This window comes from Typopeltis vanoorti, chromosome 9 (assembly GCF_054136105.1).
Source record: "Typopeltis vanoorti isolate ZY-2024b chromosome 9, IOZ_Tvanoo_1.0, whole genome shotgun sequence".
NCBI lineage: Eukaryota > Metazoa > Arthropoda > Arachnida > Uropygi > Thelyphonidae > Typopeltis > Typopeltis vanoorti.
In genome coordinates, this window is record NC_143557.1 from 30,647,528 (window position 1) to 30,666,581 (window position 19,054).

At 37.1% G+C, this 19,054-nt stretch overlaps 1 protein-coding gene across 2 annotated transcripts in view; it reads right to left on the reverse strand.

The window, feature by feature from the left end:
• Nprl3 (GATOR complex protein Nprl3) overlaps positions 1-19,054 on the reverse strand; it is a 654,348-nt gene that overhangs the window by 331,623 nt on the left and 303,671 nt on the right. For both annotated transcript variants that reach the window (XM_090398550.1, XM_090398549.1), the window contains exon 8: positions 152-186. In XM_090398550.1, coding sequence (XP_090254676.1) covers positions 152-186 — 35 coding nt within the window. The remainder of the gene's footprint in view (positions 1-151; positions 187-19,054) is intronic.

Sequence of the window (19,054 nt, forward strand, 5' to 3'; positions counted from 1 at the left end):
TTCAAACTCATTGTGTGTGTGTGATAAATCTGATATCTATCCAATTTTTTGTTAATGACAAAGCAAATGTGTTTCTTTTGTTATTGTTTATTTTTATATCATCTAGCTGTATTTCAATTATGAAAAATATCACTTAGGAAGATGATTTTACCTCAGTGCTTTCAAACTGCTCTGAATAGCCTTGGGCTGTAAATAGAAAATAAAGAAGTTTACTTTAGAAGTTGAAATAAAACATTTAAAAAATGGTGCTGAACTCTGAGAGAGGAGAAAAAAAAAAAATATATATATATATATATAATTACATACATAAAATAAGATTTTAAGTTTTGAACAGGCTGACAGTTAAGAGAATGGTATATTTGCTTTGTATACAAAAAAATATGGGTTTGAATCTTACTGTTGCATAGATGTTTACAAAAAGTCTTTATGTCAACAAAGATTTTTATTACTGGTGTGAGAGACTGACACATTCTTTCTGAAAAAAAAAAAAAAAAAAAAAAAAGCATTATGTTTGGTATCTGGCCTGGTTGGCCGAGTGGTTAGCATGTCTGCTCTCCAGCCAAAAGGCTGTGGGTTTTCGAATTCCACCATGGGCATGGATGTTTGTGATTTGTCTGTGAAAATGACAGTGCTGGTGGTGGGCAATACATGTCATGGGTGTAGGTGATGCTAATGATGGTAGTTACAGTTTGTTGTAGTTGGTGGATTGAGTGGTGGAAATGGAGAGCTGTTCAGTAGGTGCCCTCCCAAATGAGTCTTTGGACTCCCTGGAGGTGTCACATAAAAAAATAAAATAAAATAAAATAAAATTCTACTACTGAAAAATCTGAATATTCCTGAGAGGAGTGATGATAACAGAAAAGTAATCATAATTTGCAATTATGATTACTTTTGCTTTTTACAATTGTTTTGTATGATAGAATTCTTATAGTTAGTTTTGATTTAATAACTATATACCATTGGCACTTGCTATGTGTAATAAGATAATGTAAACTTTGTTGATTAAATTGTACATAGAGATTTGATGTTTGTAATAATTTCACGTCTTTATTTATTTTACTGAATTTGTAAAATGTTGTATAGTAATACTGATGTTTATTGTAGCCAGCCTGGCTGGCCAAGTGGTAGATGGCGTTGGTGTAGTTGTTGTTCGTTGGTGGAGACAGAGTTGTAGAGTAGGTGCCCTCCCTCGATGAGTCTTTGGACTCCCTGGAGGTGTCAGGTAATAATAATAATAATAATAAAAGCATTCTCATTTTGTTAATGACAATGAAGTAGCAAATATAATTTTTGCTGCCCATCCTGATTAACAGCTAGACATGAACTATAAAAAGATCCAAGGGGAAATTCTCAGGTGGGACTTTAGGAGGGTACTGCTGTCCAAATAATAGAAAGGAAGAAACCTAGGAATAAAAAGAATATTTAATAAACAGATCTTCTTCTTCTTCTTCTTCTGCAGCTTCTCCCACTTAAGTGGGGTCACTGTTTCTTATGAGTCTCCTCCACACCTTCCTGTCTTGGGCTGTCACCACATCCAAATTCTTCATCTTCAAATCCTCTTCTACCAGCTCCCTCCATCTCTTCTTTGGCCGCCCACGCTTCCGCCTTCCTTGCACATCCATCTGCATGACCCTTCTTCCCACATATTCGTCCTCCCTCCTCATCACATGACCAAACCATCTCAACCTTGCCTCCTGTATTTTCGCTCCTAAGTTCGTAACTTTCACTGTTCCCCTGACATAGTCATTTCTCAGATGATCCTTTCTGGTCACACCGCACATCCACCTAAGCATTCTCATCTCTGCTACTTCCATCCTGCTAATGTTATTTTTCCTCAGGGCCACAGTTTCTATAGCATATGTCATAGCTGGCCTCACTACTGTCCTATAAATTTTGCCTTTCAGATTGATCGGCACCCTCTTATCACATAACACTCCAGCCATCTCCCTCCAGTTCCTCCAACCTGCTTGTATCCTGCATCCCACTTCCTTCTCACCTCCTCCATCTTCTTCCACTGTCGAACCTAAGTATCTAAAGTCTCTCACCTTCCTGATGACATTTCCTTCCAGCTCCAGGTCTGTCTCCTGGCCACCGCCCACTGCGCAACACATATACTCTGTCTTACTTCTGCTCAGTCTCATACCTCTCTCTTCCAGTACTTTTCTCCATCTTTCCAGTTTAGTTTCCGCTTCTTCTCTTGAATCTACACAGAGCAAGATGTCATCTGCATACAACATTGTCCAAGGTGCATCTTCTCTCACCTCCTCTGTTACCACCTCCATCACAATATTAAACAGAAACGGACTTAATGCTGACCCTTGATGCAAGCCAACTGTTACTTGAAAACTTTCTGTCTGTCCCAAACAGGTCCGAACACTTGTCTTCACATTTCTGTACATTTCCTGCACCAACCTGACATATTTCTCCGGCACCTTCTTTTCCCTCAGACACCTCCAGACTTCTTGCCTTGGCACTCTATCGTATGCTTTCTCCAGATCAATAAATACCAGATGTAGCTCCCTTTGTGTCTCTCGATATTTTTCCATCATCTGTCGTAACCCAAAGATAGCATCTGTTGTTGATCTACCAGGCATGAAGCCAAATTGTTCCTTTGCGATCTCCACCTCCTCCCTCAATCTACCATCAAGAACCCTTTCTAGGATCTTCATTGTGTGGGACATCAACTTTATTCCTCTGTAATTTTTACAGTCTTGTGCATCCCCTTTACCCTTGTAGATGGGAACAAGAGTACTCTCCCTCCATTCCTCGGGTATATTTTCCTGTTGGCAAACTTTCATGAACAGGTCCCACAGCAGGTCAATTCCCTCTTCCCCCAGTGCCTTCCATGCCTCCACTGGAATTCTGTCGGGGCCCACCGCTTTTCCATTCTTCATCCTCTTCATGGCCTCCGTCACTTCCATTCTACTGATGTTCTGCACCATCCCCTCAGAAGGCTGCCCATCTCCTCTGTGAGTCCTTGCATTTTCCTCATTCAGAAGTCCCTCAAAGTATATTTTCCATCTGTTTCTTATGTCCACATCCCTCCATAATACTCTTCCTTCAGCATCTTTGATCTGCCTCACATGTAAGATGTCCTTAGCTGCTTTATTTCTACATTTCGCTAGTTGGTAAATTTTTCTCTGTCCTTCCTTTGTTTCTAATTGATCATACAGATCTTGATATGCCATGGTCTTCGCCTGTGCCACAACTCTCTTGGCTTCTTGCTTTCTCTGTTTGTACACCTCTCTGTCCTCTTCCACTCTTGACTCATCCCACTTCTGCTTTGCCTTCCTCTTAGCTGTCACTGCCACTTGTACATCATTATTCCACCACCAACCCTCCTTCTGCTCTCTAATCTTACCAGATGTCTCACCAAGCACCTCGATTGCACAGCTCAGGATTACTTTTGAATTATGTTTCCACCAATCTTGTACACTTTCCAGTCCATCCGAAATCCTCTCTAACACTCTCTCCCTAAAACGATTCCTCACACTCTCTTCTTTTAAGCGAAACCACTTAATTGTCTTCATCCCATGGCAACCAGAAGTTCTTATCTTTGATCTTAATTTAAAGTCTGCGCACAGCAGTCGGTGTTGTTGTGCTACTTGATCTGTTGGAATTACCTTACAATTTGTCACAACCTTAAGATGTTTTCTTCTAGTCAAAATGTAGTCAATTTGTGAGCTGTTGTTACCACTTCTAAATGTTATCAAATGTTCTTCCCTCTTGAAGAAAAACGAGTTCACAATTGCCAGATCAAACGCTACTGCAAAGTCCACAACCCTCTCTCCTTCCTGGTTCATCATTCCCACTCCGTGGCCACCATGCACCCTTTCACAGTCTCTATTCTGTCTTCCTATGTGCCCGTTCAAGTCTCCTCCGACAATCACCATCTCATTTTCTTCCAATTCCCTCATTTCTTCATCTAACACGTTCCAGAACTCATCTTTTTCCTCTGCTGTACAACCAACTTGCGGGGCATATACACATAATACGACCACCCGCTCTTCTCCAAGACCCAATTTCATTCGCATGATCCTGTCGTTCCTTCTACCCACGTCCAGTACTTCACCCTTCATTCTGCCACACACCACAATTCCTACACCATTTCTTCCCTCGTTATTCGCTCCAGAGTAGAACAATTTATATCCATCTCCCAGTTCCTTTGCCTTTCCCCCTTTCCACCTTGTCTCCTGCACACATAAAATGTCCAACTTCCTCTTCCTCATCATGTCTGCCACCTCTCTTCCCCTTCCAGTCATGCTTCCAACATTCAGTGTTCCCACTCGCAACATCCTCTCCACCTGCTGGGCTCGCTTCTTTAACCGCACCCGCCCTTGATGCGGTAGCCCTCGTCCACTTCTCACAGCTGTAGGGCGATGTGGCTGCGCGTCGCTTAAGGGGTACGCCCTAGCCCTTATATCATTTTCTCTTCGACTCATAATCATAATCATTTAATAAACAGATATCTCTGAAAATTAATTTTTAAGCAAAAGTGAATCCAATATTGAGAGATTAATATACTGAATGGACAGCACCAAAATGAGAAATTTAATAAGTGATTTCAATGTTCAAATAAATGATAAATGGAAAGATTTTGTAATCTCAAGACACTTATCACCTGACATGATAAAAATAAATTATTGTTATTCAGAAACTAGTAAACGGATCAAACTACTGTAAAGCAGCAAATGAGAAGAGCCAAATTTTTCTGATACATTCAGTTTGTACAACTGGTGAAAGACAGTATATGCAATTATACTTCATAGTCTCATATTACCTGAGATAACACAATACACATACTAAGTGTGACAGAATATGGCAGAAGATATATATGCCAAATCAAAAAAATACCAAACAACTTGTACATTAAAAGTCTTCTGGTCCTGATGGCATCTCTCCAATTGTACTCAAACATTGTGCTCCACATCAAACACCTGTCCTGTATCCTGTCCACAATCTTCTTCTATACTTCAGAAACTCATATTAAACAGCCTGGTCAAAGGAATAGCTAGTTCAGCTGAACACTTTTTTAGCACACATGCTGATATCCCATCAGTCCCTATTGCTAAATTCTGATTTAGTTTGTGCAACAGCTCTAATACCTCATCCTCATACACCTGAGTTTCTTCATCCAGCGAACAGGTAGCATTGAGCTCAATGTCGCTTACACCAGGTTGATAGCTTTTAACAAAATAGGCACATTAGTTGAACAACCTCTGCTGCATCTCAATTAGTATAGTATATCTGACTATGGTAGCCAGGTCTCACTAATGCCAACAATCTGAGGTCAGAACATACTGACTTAGGCAACAAACTCCACCTCTTTGTTTCTGATACTCCTATCATTTGTGTACAAACATAATAATCTACTTGCATGTTTTTTTTTTTTTTTTTTTTTTTTTGTATACTCTTGTCTGCAGTCTGCAGACAAGAGTATACAAAACTTGCAGATCTCTATTATTCTCTAGTGCTTTACACATGTAGACATCTCTGCACACATTTGATGGGTCCAAATTGGATGAACTCAAAGTCGAAATCGTTCTCTCCTCGTCAACATTTCCATGACAAAGCCTATTCCCATCATATTGTCGATCTTACACTCGCATTCTCGCCATTCTGCCTTTTATAATTTAGTTTCCTTGACTCTCTGTATTAGGTCTCATACCAGTTATTAGTTTTTCTAGACTCCTGGTACCAAACACATTCAGGTGTAGGCCATCCCTCTTATATAAATCCAAATTTCCCTCAAACTCACTCCCCACATCCAAAAACTCGCATCCATTCCTTCTACACAGCCTATCCATTGAATCATCTGCCATCATAGCCCCTTCTTCTAAATTCATTTTTACCATATCGAGGTAAAATACTGATGATTTTCACTTTCTCATCCTTCACTCTAACCTTTTCCAACAACCCTTTCATGACCTACTACATTATAATTTTGTTTACTTTTCTTTTGTTTTGGAATTGCTAATTGTTAATTTTCACTGAAGGAAAACTCGAAGTCATAACTCACTCATCAATAGCATGTTTTATTATAGAGTCACCATACTAAATAACTTCTTTCTTTATACTGATGTCACTTACCTGACTTACCTGTTTCCATGCTTTGTTGTTTTCTTATTTTGCTACTTAATTTTCATTTCCTCTTTAATTTTTCCTCTTAAATTTTCATTTAAATGCCTCTCAACTTTTTGTAATTCACACATTGCTTGTCTGATGAGCTGCTTCAATTTTGCTATTTTGGAGGTTCATTCATTTTCATTAACCTCCTCCACATCTCCAATAACCTCGTTAGTGGGGCTAGCCTTCTTGTTCTCGCCTGCAGTGCTCTTCTTAGTATTACTTTTCTTGTGTATTTTTGATGTTTTTAAATTTTTAACTGTTGAAATATCTTAACAAAAATATGTTATAAAATACTAAAAACACTAAAATCTACACTAATATACTAGAAAACACTAATTTTCTAAGGAAAAAACACAATAAAACCTACAAAAATCACGAATTTTACATGAGTGCTAAATTCACATCTTCTCTGTTTCATCCACCATTTCAATCTTGCAACCTGATGAACACTCCTGATCCTTGCTTTCGTAGCATTTTCAGCACACTCTCCCACCACTATCACTTTCAAACAAAAGTCCATTTGTCTTGAGTAATGCACATCTCACAGACATTGCACTGTACAAAGTCCCTCTGGTTGAAATCTTTAAACCATGATGCCATTGTTTAACCATTGGATGCCATTGCTCTGCTTTGCATTGGCATCATGTGCTACACCATATAACTTACTGTGCAGAAAGACTATATTGACTATATTTAAATAAACCTTTTAACTTAAATCTAATTATCACCAAAATACAATCTAATTCTAACACAATTTTTAACTAATATCGCTATTTTTTTTGTAAACTAAACAATTTAGCTTTTGGTGCTCCTCAAACACAGGTTTATCATGCGATGCCATCTGGCCAAAAGTCAGTTGTTTAGGCAGCACAGATGGATAACAAAAATGATATCAAGGCTGTAGAGGATAGAACTGAAAGAATGTTGAATGCAAAGTCTAGTAGATAGAAGGGGAGGTGATATGACTGAGAACTGTTTAGAGGTAGTTGCAGGGTTGACAGTAGGGAGCTCATTCATATGGCAGAACAAGAGGACAGAGTGAGGAGAAGGGGGCCATCACTGGAAGTTGCAAAAGGACATCATGAGCAAGAGGGTGAGGAATGGTTGAACTGTGGAATGCATTGCTTGATATCGTGGTGAGAGCACAAATGGTGAATGAGTTCAAGTAGTGATATGATATGATAGACTTTGTGTTGTCTAGTATGGGCCTCCCACAATGAGTTTTGTGACTCCATGGAGGTCCTAAATAATAATAATTTTTAATCTAAATCTCCTTTTCATGTCTACCCAATATTTCTTCCGAACTAGTTTTTTTGGATGCTGAGGATGCTATTGATGTGATGTGTTTATGCCAGGAAAGACTGGCAGTAATTGATAGTCCAAGCAGAGTGATTTGATCCTGTTTAATGATTTGTATATTGAGGTGAGATTTCTCTTATGAGAGAAAAGGCGAGAATGAATTTTAGTACCACTTAAGGTGACCCGATTGTCCTCGTCCCATTGAAGGGTGGTTATGTAAATCAATGATTAAGGCAGTGGTTGTAGATGATCTGGCAGCTTGGGATGTCTGAACACTGCATGGTCTGTCAAATGAGCAGGATGAACAGAGTGAACTATCATTTACAAATCTTTCTTTTAAGGTTACACGGTGGTCAGCATTCAAGGTTAAGAATTCAGGGAGACACAACACATGTTAAAATAATTACTTTATTTAATATCAGGAAAGCAACATTTGACATTTCGACTTCTGTATTGAGATCATCATCAGAAAAATACATATGTATACAAAGCTGTGAATATTATTATTATTATTATTATTATTACATGACACCACCACGGGCACTATACTCCACACATCTCAACATCTCCCTTAATACTTAATTCTCCTACTACACACAACTACAACCAATGCCATCTACCATCCATCAACACCAGCAACAGTATTTTTGGTCAATAAATTGTGTGTGTGTGTGTGTGTGTTCTGATGGTCGATTTGCCAGTATGCAGAATGAAAAACCTGAGTTTTTGGGAGGGAACATCCTACTATTACCACCATATGTGATCAGCTAACTCACCTTCAATTGAAAGAGCTCATATAAAGATTCCTCTTGTCACAATGCGAACCGAGATAAGATCTTTTCGAATTGAAGGGTGCAATAAGTTGTTGTTCTTCCAACTCCACTAAAGAGGTGCTCTATTTGGCTGCAATCTTCCTGAGGCACTCCTGCATTGGTGGTGAAGTTCGAAGAAAGGAAGCCATCAACCATGACATGTAGTGAATGACCAAAGAGAAAGATGGCTAACTAATTACAGAGAGTAGCAGGTAGACTACATAATGGCAATTTGTTTAGCAGGCCTTGATGCCAAACACAGTCAAAAGTACTAAAAAAGTCAACCTTTCTCTGAATCTTTCCATGGCATGTGTTCATTAGTGGGTAATGTATGCTATGAAGTCAGCTATGTATCTTGACTTCTGGAATAACGCCACTGGTTGCTGATTAATTGGTGGGGTTCTATACAGTGGAGAAGTTGAATACTAGGATACCTATAGTCATGCTAGTCATTTGATATAGGGAAACACATATTACTTTCAAGTCTCAACAAAATCCAAACCGGACAGAAGACATGGGAAACGACCGCAAACTGGAAAAGGTTAAGAAACTTTGGAAAAAGAAAAACATGATGACATATGCTACATGGAACATTAGAAACATAGCACATAAAGAAGAAGAATTAGATAAAATTTTAAATGATGAAAATATAGCACAAAAGAAACAGCTAACTACAATATCATATATAGTGGGATGGACAAACAAATACATGCAAAAGCTGGTGTAACGATTTGGATCCATAAATCAATTAAAGCAAAAATAACTCATTATACATACCAGAATGAAAGCATATTAGAAGTGTGATTAAAATGAAATAAAGAAAATTTAACAGTTGTTGAAGTGTATGCCCCTGAAGAAGGAAAAGAAGAAAAAAATTATTACTTTTACATAGAGTTACAAGGAATATATGAAAAATTAAAGAAAACAGACCATATAATTATAGCCGGAGATCTTAATGCCAGAATGGGAATAAAAAAAATTAACAATAATATACAAAAATTTGGAGAACCAACAGTAAACAAAAATGGAAAGTGACTCATTGATTATACAATATATAATAATTTAAAAATAATGAATACATTTTAAAAACATAAAAATATATACATAAATATACGTGGTGTGCAAGAGGACAAAAATCAATAATAGACTACTTTATAGCAAATGAAAAAGCAGCAAACCTCTTCCTAGACGTTAAAGTTAGAAGAGGGCTAGAAATTGACACAGATCACTATTTATACAGGCAAAACTAAGATTTTCACCAAACTGGCTACAAAAAATACAAAAAAATAAACAAACTAGAGAAACAAAACCTAATTACAAAGTAAGACTACTAAATGATTCAAGAATAAGGAATTTATACCAACAGAGGATTAATAACTACTTAGAAAAAATACAAGAAAATGAAGACATTGAGAAAGAATGGAATAATATAAAAGAAATGATCGCATCACCAGCATATGAAAGTCTAGGAACACACAAATATCATAAAAATAAAAAATTACATATATGGGACAATGAAATAAAAACAATAACTGAAAATAAAAAGTTAGCTTTTAAAAGATGGTTAAGTAGCAAAAAACAAGAAGATGAAATTGAATATAAAAAAAAGACGAGCAATAGCCAAAAGAGAAACCAGAAAGAGACACAGAGAAAGCTGGAAAAATGTGTATCATATCCAGAAAATGACATATACAAAATAAGACTCAATGAGTACAAAATGCTAAAACACATGAGTGCAGATATAAAAGAATTCTTGGATTACTTTACAGATCTTTGGACGGATAATACTGGCATCAAAAATAATTACACCAGAAACTTACAAAATACCTTATGATAATAATGAATGAATTAAAGGACAACCTAAATAAAATAAAAAATGGCAAATCAGCAGGAGAAGATGGGATAAACTCCAAACTGTATAAATTTGCTGGAAAAAAATTTCATCAAAGCTTACTAAAATTTTTAAATAAAATATATACAAATGGACAAATACCAATAGAATGGAATACAAGCACAGTAATACCTATATTTAAAAAAGGAGATAAAATAAAACCTGCTAACTACAGAGGTATTAGTTTATTGAATACATGATACAAAATATATAGCAGAATACTTAATGAAAAACTAAAAATATACCATTCTCCTTTGAAGGTAATGTTACTGGTCAAATGTACCTAGACATGCTATGCACATCCATTTTACCTGCCATTCATGAACTTCATGGAAATGATCAATTTCTCTTCCAACAAGATGGCACACCAACACACTACCACTGAGACATGAGAGCTTACCTCAATGAGAGTTTGCAGGGACAATGGATAGGACTAAAAGGTGTAGTTCAGTTCCCCCTCACGTTCTGATATAAACCCTTGGAAATTGCATGCGCAGCAATCCCACTGGACACTTTGGCCAATATTACCTAAGTAGTAGTTTGCCGTAATAGTAAGTGTCTGGATGCTAATGGTAACCACTTTGAGCACTTTGTGTAATTATAGAAGTCAAAGGTAACTTGTATTCATCCCTTGATGTCTGTATAAATTTAGTGTTATAATTTTTATACAGGTTTTTCTTTTGCTGAAGTGGTTATATGTTTTTTGATGGACTCTGTATAATGTGTGACAATCAAAGGTATTACAGATCAATCAGTGACCAAGAAAAATACAGTTTTCCATAACATATTGTGAGTTTTATCACTAACAAGTCATGTTATGTTATGGAAAACTGTATTTTCCTAGGTCATTGATTGATCTGTATACCTTTGGGTGTTGCACATCATAAAAGTTAAAATGAACTTGAATTTTAACTCTTGGTATCCTGATGGTACATGCTTGATACAACATTTCTACTCTTTAATGTCTACTTTCAATTCATTTCCATTTTGAGATCACTGGTGGCTCTGTAGGTTTTTTTTTTCCCATTTCATACATTATAAAAAACAAAACTAACAATTTTTATGCCCCTCCTCCCATATTTAAATGCAAGGAAAACTTAATAATTTGCCACATTCATATTGGGATGAGGTGCTTATAACCATAGCCAGAAGACTCGCCATAAACATTTTCACCGTAAAAAATTAACAATCTGCAGACCTTGCCAACCAACCAATCAGTAATTTACCTTATTGATTACCAATCAGTAAGGAAGGTAATTTCTTTAAAATTAAGCTTTCTAACTCACAGGTTAGAAACCTGTCAGTTCATCTCTGATGAAGTCTTTAGCAAATTTGTCTTGCAATATTAGAGGCTGGAGGCAAAAGAAAGGCCAAGCACCCTTTAACCCAATTGGAAGAAGTGGATATATAATTCCAGATAGGTATAAAGTTCTAGAAAATGGTGAGCAGTTTTTATTATATGATAGTGGTGAAGATGATAAAGAGAGAATTTTAGTGCTTGGTACGTAAGCTGGATTAGATGACCTTGAAAACAATAAGGGTTGGGCATGTGACAGTACTTTTAAATGCAGCCCAAATATATATCATCAGTTATTCATGCTACATATAGTAATAGGAAGTATTAGCATCCGATGTCTTTTTGCTTTGCTTCCTGACAAATCAGAATTAACTAATTAACTTACAACAGAATATTCAGTGCCTTAAAGGGCTTCCTGAAACATTAATGGTTGACTTTGACAAAGCAACTACCAATACTTTTTCTAATATATTTATATCAACAACTATAACAGGTTGTTTATTTCATATGGCACAAAATATTTAACGCAAAATTGTTGACACTGGTCAAAAATGTGGTGAAAAAACGTATTGGAAATGTGATAGTTAAGCTATCAAACAGATGCTGAATTCAATATGAAAATTAAATGCTTCATGGCATTCTCATTTCTTCTAGTGAGCGATGTTATTGATGGATTTGTTGAATTGATTGATGATGATGATTTTCCCCAAGAATTTGGATCTTACTTTGAAAACCACTACATAGGAGGAGAACAGGAGCCGTGGCTTGCGAAGGCGAAGAATGGTGTTGACATTCCCTACAGAATTGTGGAATGTTGTTGAAAGAACTTATAATATGCCAAGAACAAACAACAGTATAGAAGGGTTCCACAGTGAAATGGAAAGCTCTTACCAATATGCATCCAAGTATCTGGAAACTCATAGCTAAGTTGATGAGGGAAGAGAGTTTAGCGAAGAAGAAAAAGTGACATAGACCAAGGAGACATAGCAGAAATGAAGAAAAAGTATAACGATGTTAATACAAGACTTCACGACAAGTGCTTCGATACAATCAGCAGCAAAAAGTTAATTATTTATGCAGCATCTGTTTTAATTTGCAATGACAAAACTTTAATAAAGATTTGCCTTTTTAATGATTTTATAATACCCTTTATCATCCACTGATTATTTAAAAAAATTATGGCAAAATGTCTTATGGCAAGGTTTCCTATGGTGAAAATGTTTATGCCGAATTTTCCTAGAACCATTTATAACATTTTGTTTAACTTTGGTTTAGGTAATCCTGCTTTGAAAAACTATCAAGTTTTTTTTTTTTTTTTTTTTTGAACTTTTGAATTCTGCTGTTTTTTTAAAATTAACTCCCTAAAATTACGAAAATGTGTGTAATAAAACTGTCACAGAAAGTCACGCCACACAACAAAAGAACCAATTACGGTGCAATTGGTGTGATCATGTCCTAATCATTTGCCGAACATGTTTTATGAGCGGTGACTTATTTATATAAGCTAAATTACTACACTGTTTTTCCAACATATGATGGCCTATTCGCCAAAATTTGTTAAAAAAAACAGGAAATTAATAACAAAAAATAACCTGTTAATTTAATTATAAGCAAATTTTGGTTAAAAGCATTTTAAAATTAGCAGGATGTTAATTTTCACATGTGGCATACAGATAGGAAATTTTGTCCGTTAAATCCAAAGTCTGTTCAATCGAGGGTTTACTTTACTATCATATTCTGTTACCACTTGAGGGCACATGTCAGGAATTTGATGATGATGATAATAAATTGTACAAGATTTTTGCTCCTCCACATCTATTCCTGCCACACTCTCACAAATCATCTGATCAGCTTTATTAGATCATAGGATAAGCCCCTCTCTATAGTTATTTACTGAGCTAGCAACGTATACCAGAATCAAGAAACAACAGGAGCCACCAATTGCCTGCAGTTAACGGTAACGTAGTGAACCTATCCAACCACGCTTTAAACAAAGATGAACTCTCGGTACTTAAAAAGGTCTAAATTTTGCCGTAGCATGCAGATTAATAAACAAATTGGAATTTATGTGTAATATTGAAAAAGGCTTAAGATTCATCCCAAATAACATAGCAGACAAAATATTTTTAGAAACCGCCAACATTTTAAACCATAACAAAATAATAACAAGCAACTTAACAAAACACGAATTAACAGCTGTAAAATCATTAAAATCAAATCCAAACAGCATAATAACTAGAGCCGATAAAGGAAGTGGCACCATTATTTTAAACCAAACCATTTATTTAGAAAAAATGAATCTGCTAGACTTGGACAATAATACATACCAACTCATTAACTACAACCTAACCAATATAATAAAAAAGAAAACAGAGAAACTACTTAAGTCAATTACCACATGGCCCGAAGATACGGTCAAAAATCTATTTCCGCACTACGCTCGTTCCCCAAGAATTTACGGGCTAATAAAAATACACAAAGAAAACACACCACTTCGGCCGATAGTCGAAGGGATTATTAATGACAATATGTCATTAATAAAACTCTAACCAAGAGAACCTACAATGTTTGTTCCAGTGGAACCGCCCTTACAACTGAGCTCGACCTCATACACAACACTTTCCTCTCCAATGGCTACAGTGATCACAGTATTAAAAAAATAATCAGTTCCTCCCCCATTCCCCGGTCTTCTCTTCAGAAAGAGTTTAGAAATACCATCACCATTCCCTACATCTGTGGCACATTGGAAAAAACAGCCAAGATTTAAAAAAAGTACAACCTACACATAGCATTTAAGCCCCACCGCAAACTTGCTACCCTTATACGTTCTACAAAAGATGCTCCCTCCTCTCTCAGTGCCTGGAGTTTATAAAGTACTCTGTTCCTGTAAGCTGGCGTACTTTGGGCAGACAGGCAGATCAACAACCATCTGCCTGGAGGAACACAAGTCATACATCTGCAACCACGCTATGGTCAGTCAGGCCTGAGTAACCATATCTTGGATACAACCCACAGGTTCTCATGGAAAAAAATCACCATGGTCCACCACAGCAAATTAAAAAAAGAGAGACTATTTTTAGAATCAGCAGCAGCTCTCAGAAATCAACCAAATCTTAATAAATACGGTTGCATTAAGCTGCCCAAGATTTGGGAAACACTTATCATCAGAGATCCCACCTTACATTCCAGGCAATCCACAACCGCTCTTAGAGGGCGCTCCACCTAGTTAGGACTTTAGAGTCACCCACATGGTTGGGCTTAGTATTGTGTGGTATTTGTGTATACGTTACATTAGTTTTTTGTAATCCCTGAAGATGTCTCAGTGACTGAGACGAAATACAGGAAGTATTAAATTCTGTTTTAATCCTGTCTGAGTGCTGTATACAATCCATTAAAGATTGTATACAGCATTGGGACATCATGTGTGTCAATGTGTGGACATCATGTGTGGACATCAACCCACATGATGTCCTCACAGTACTTAAGCCTCTACACAAGGAATTTGATGATGGTAATGATGAGTTTACTACACTATTTCAACTTCTTTTGAGAATCACTGTTATGTTAAGATATTTATGTTAAGTTAATATCATTTCAGCAAATGATATTAAAGAATTGCAAAAAGGGACTCAGTTGGAGAATTGTGGACATTCAGGTCTCCAAGGAAGATGACTCTACTGTTTGGGTAGTTGGATTGGAAGAAATCAAGCTTCATGGAATGGAAGTCAAAGAGATCAGAATGATATTGAGAATTACAGGCACAGTGACATCAGATTAATGATATCTAATGGAGCAAGGAAGCTCTGAGTCAAAGAAAACCAAAAAGAGGAGATTCAAGATTTGGCATCCTCTGACAAAGAATATGTCTGCACAAAATTATCTGTTTTATCCATGTGGCATAAAAAAGCATACAGAGCATAATTTGGACAATCCACTCCACTCATTCACTACTCTCCAAGCAAAGAACCAAGTCCACACATCCTTATTAACCACATTCTTAGACATCCTCCAAGTGTGACCCCTTGTTTTTCCCCTACTCCCCATGTATTGAAAATTTTCTTCTGTGTCAATCTTATAGTATCCCTTTAGTAAGTTATAAGTTTCTACCATATCCCCTCTCCTCTGCCTGTTAGCTAAACTCTGCAACCCACACACCCTCAGTCTATCCCCTCATGGGAACGGGAACATTCCATAAACCTGTCACCAGCCTGGTTACTTTTCTCTGAATCCTCTTCACCACTTCCTGATCCCCAAGGAACATAAGTGAACCAGTCTGTGCACAGTAGTCAACATGTGGCTGAATCATAGCCTTATAAAGAGTAATGATAACATTCATATCTTTACTTGTCAATGTGCTCTTAAGCATTCAAGTAATGCTCTGAGCTATTTTGCCAACTCTTGCAGTATGTCCTCTGAATTTCAAATCTCCATTGACCATCATCCCCAGATCCCTAGCCTCATCAATTTTCTGCAATCCAGTACCATCATATGATACGAAGTATGTAATCCTTTCATTCTGAAGTGCATCACCTATACATTTTACCACATTAAATTAACAACCACTGTCATTTGCTCACATTGCCAATATATTTAAATCATCCTGCAAGATATCTATATCACCTTTATCAACTATTGCCCTACCCAGTTTTGCATTCAAGTAATGTTCTGAGCTATTTTGCCAACTCTTGCAGTATGTCCTCTGAATTTCAAATCTCCATTGACCATCATCCCCAGATCCCTAGCCTCATCAATTTTCTGCAATCCAGTACCATCATATGATACAAAGTATGTAATCCTTTCATTCTGAAGTGCATCACCTGTACATTTTACCACATTAAATTGACAACCACTGTCATTTGCTCACATTGCCAATATATTTAAATCATCCTGCAAGATATCTATATCACCTTTATCAACTATTGCCCTACCCAGTTTTGCATCATCAGCAAATACAAACACAAGCAAACAAAAAGTCGGTGACATTGTGAATGAGCAACACAGAAGGTGTAAGATTAATCTTAGAGGGGAATTTTCCATAGGCACATGGAATGTTCGGGGTCTACAGATTGGTAATCTTAAGATTGTCTGTAAAGAGATGGATAGGTATAAAATTGACAGACTGGGAATTACAGAGACCAGATGGAATGGAGAAGGTCACATCAAAAGACAGGATGGTAAGCTATTATTTACTCAGATGGTGATGACTCAAAACATCATGGGGTAGCTGTGATACTGAAGACAGCTCAGGAAAAAAGCCTTCTTGGTTATAACACCATTAATGATAGGATACTTTATATTAGACTTAAAGCTTAGCCTACCAATGTATCAATTGTGGTAGTTTATGCATCCCACATGGATAGGCCTGAAGAAGAGAGTGAGGAATTCTATGAAAACTTACAAACTGTTTTGGAATGCCTAACAAGGAGAGACATACTTTACATCTTAGGGGACTTAAATGCAAAAGTGAGAAAGAGTATGAGAGTTAGGCCAGAGTGTGGCATGTTTGGTCTGGGTGAATGTAACACCCGTTGTGAAAGACTGTTGGAATTTGCCCATGCTAACAGATTAGTTATTACCAATACCTGCTTCCAGAAACACCCAAGACAGACCTACACTTGGATACTAACATTGATAGGTCAAGGCTCCAAGATTGCATCATGGCTCTCCAGCGGTGGAAAATGAGCATCTCTGATGTGCATACTTGTCCTGGAGCAGATTGTGGTACAGACCATCAGCTAGTAAGAGCCAAAGGCAATGCCACTGTCGTCCTTGATAGGTCAACATACGTACTTCAAATGAATCAACTAATAGCCGATAACAACACATATAAGCTGGTAAATTATAACCCAACAAAAAGGATAAAGGATAAAACAGAGAAACTACTCAAGTCCATCACTTCTTGGCCACCAGACATGGTTAAAAATCTCAAACCCCACTACGCCCCCTCCCAGAATATATGGGGTCCCGAAAATACACAAACAAAATGTGCCCCTTCGACCAATCGTAGAAGGAATAGCCCATCCCAATTACCACTTAGTCAAGAAATTAGCGGCAACACTCAAGGAGTTGGTAGGCCATTCCCTCTCCTACATAAAAAAGACACACTTTATAAACAAAATTAAAAACATAACATTCGACAAAGACGACTTATTAGTCAGTTTCGACGTTTCTGCCCTTTTCACTAATGTCGCCATCAATGACACAATTCTCCTACTACAGAACAAATTTCAGTCCGACATTACAGCCCTCTTTGCCCACGTACTACAGTCCGATTACTTTGTGTGGCAAAACAAATTTTACCTGCAGAAAGAAGGTAGCCATGGGCTCACCACTATCCCCCCCCCCCCCAATCACTAACTTCTACATGGAAACCTTTGAACAAAGGGCTCTTGATTCCGCCACGCTAAGACCAACCGTCTGGCTTAGATACGTTGATAACGTGTTCGCGATCTGGCCGCACAAGTGACAAATGCTAAACAATTCCTTAGCCACCTAAACAGACAACATGAATGCATACAATTCACCATTGAAATTGAAAATCAAAATTCGCTCCTGTTCCTACACTAGTCACACATCTTCCTTAAGGTAGTCTATCCTTCACAGTCTACCGAAAACCGACACACACGGGCCAATACATACCACCACCCATCACAAAAATAATATGGAGTCATTAACACCATTAAAAACAGAGCTACAACAATTTGCTCTAACCAGCAAACCCTGAAACAAGAACTAAAAATCATCAGCAACACATTCATAAATAATGGCTATAATAAAAATACTATTAATAAAATACTCCATAAAACAACAACAAAAATGAATCTAGATTACAGTAAAACCATAACCATCCCAAACATTAAAGGGTTATCAGAAAAAATCAACAGAATCCTACAACATTATAACCTCAATGCCACCTTTAAACCACCCACTAAACTTAAAACCATATTCAATTCCTCTAAGGATCCTCTCCTCCCATTAGCACATCCTGGAGTCTATTGCATCTGCTGCACCTGCACCTGTAAGGACGGACAATCCCTATACACAAGAAAGAACACATTAGACACATTAAATATAACCATTATGAAGCAGGCCTCTCAGACCACACGCTCAACACCCTACACCAAATCAACTGGAAAAGCACCTGCTCCTTACACCACACAAAAACCTGGTATGAAAGGAAATTTAAGGAAGCCTGCAAAATCCTGATAAACCACCCAAATATCAACAACAAAGATGGTATGAAAATTCCAAGGATCTGGATGGCACACATTCAGCCTACCTAATATATAAGATCCAGCATAAGTCAGGACTCTAGCCAAATCTTCAGCTATTATTAGAAACCATTCCATACCAACTGGCTGGAATGTACAAGTATAATCATGATGTTAATATATGTATATAGATAGATACTTGTTGTTACGCACAATGTATTCCTACAACCAACAGATAACACTAATAATAGGACTCTAGCATTGATGTATAATTATTATTATTTTTTTATTAATAGCGTTGATGTATAATTATTATTATTTTTTCACCAGAGGTCAGGCCAACAATTGTTGCAGCAGCAGTTGGCCAGTATCTTTAACAAGCCAGTTTGATTGTAGTGTAGCTTGTTTTCTGTGT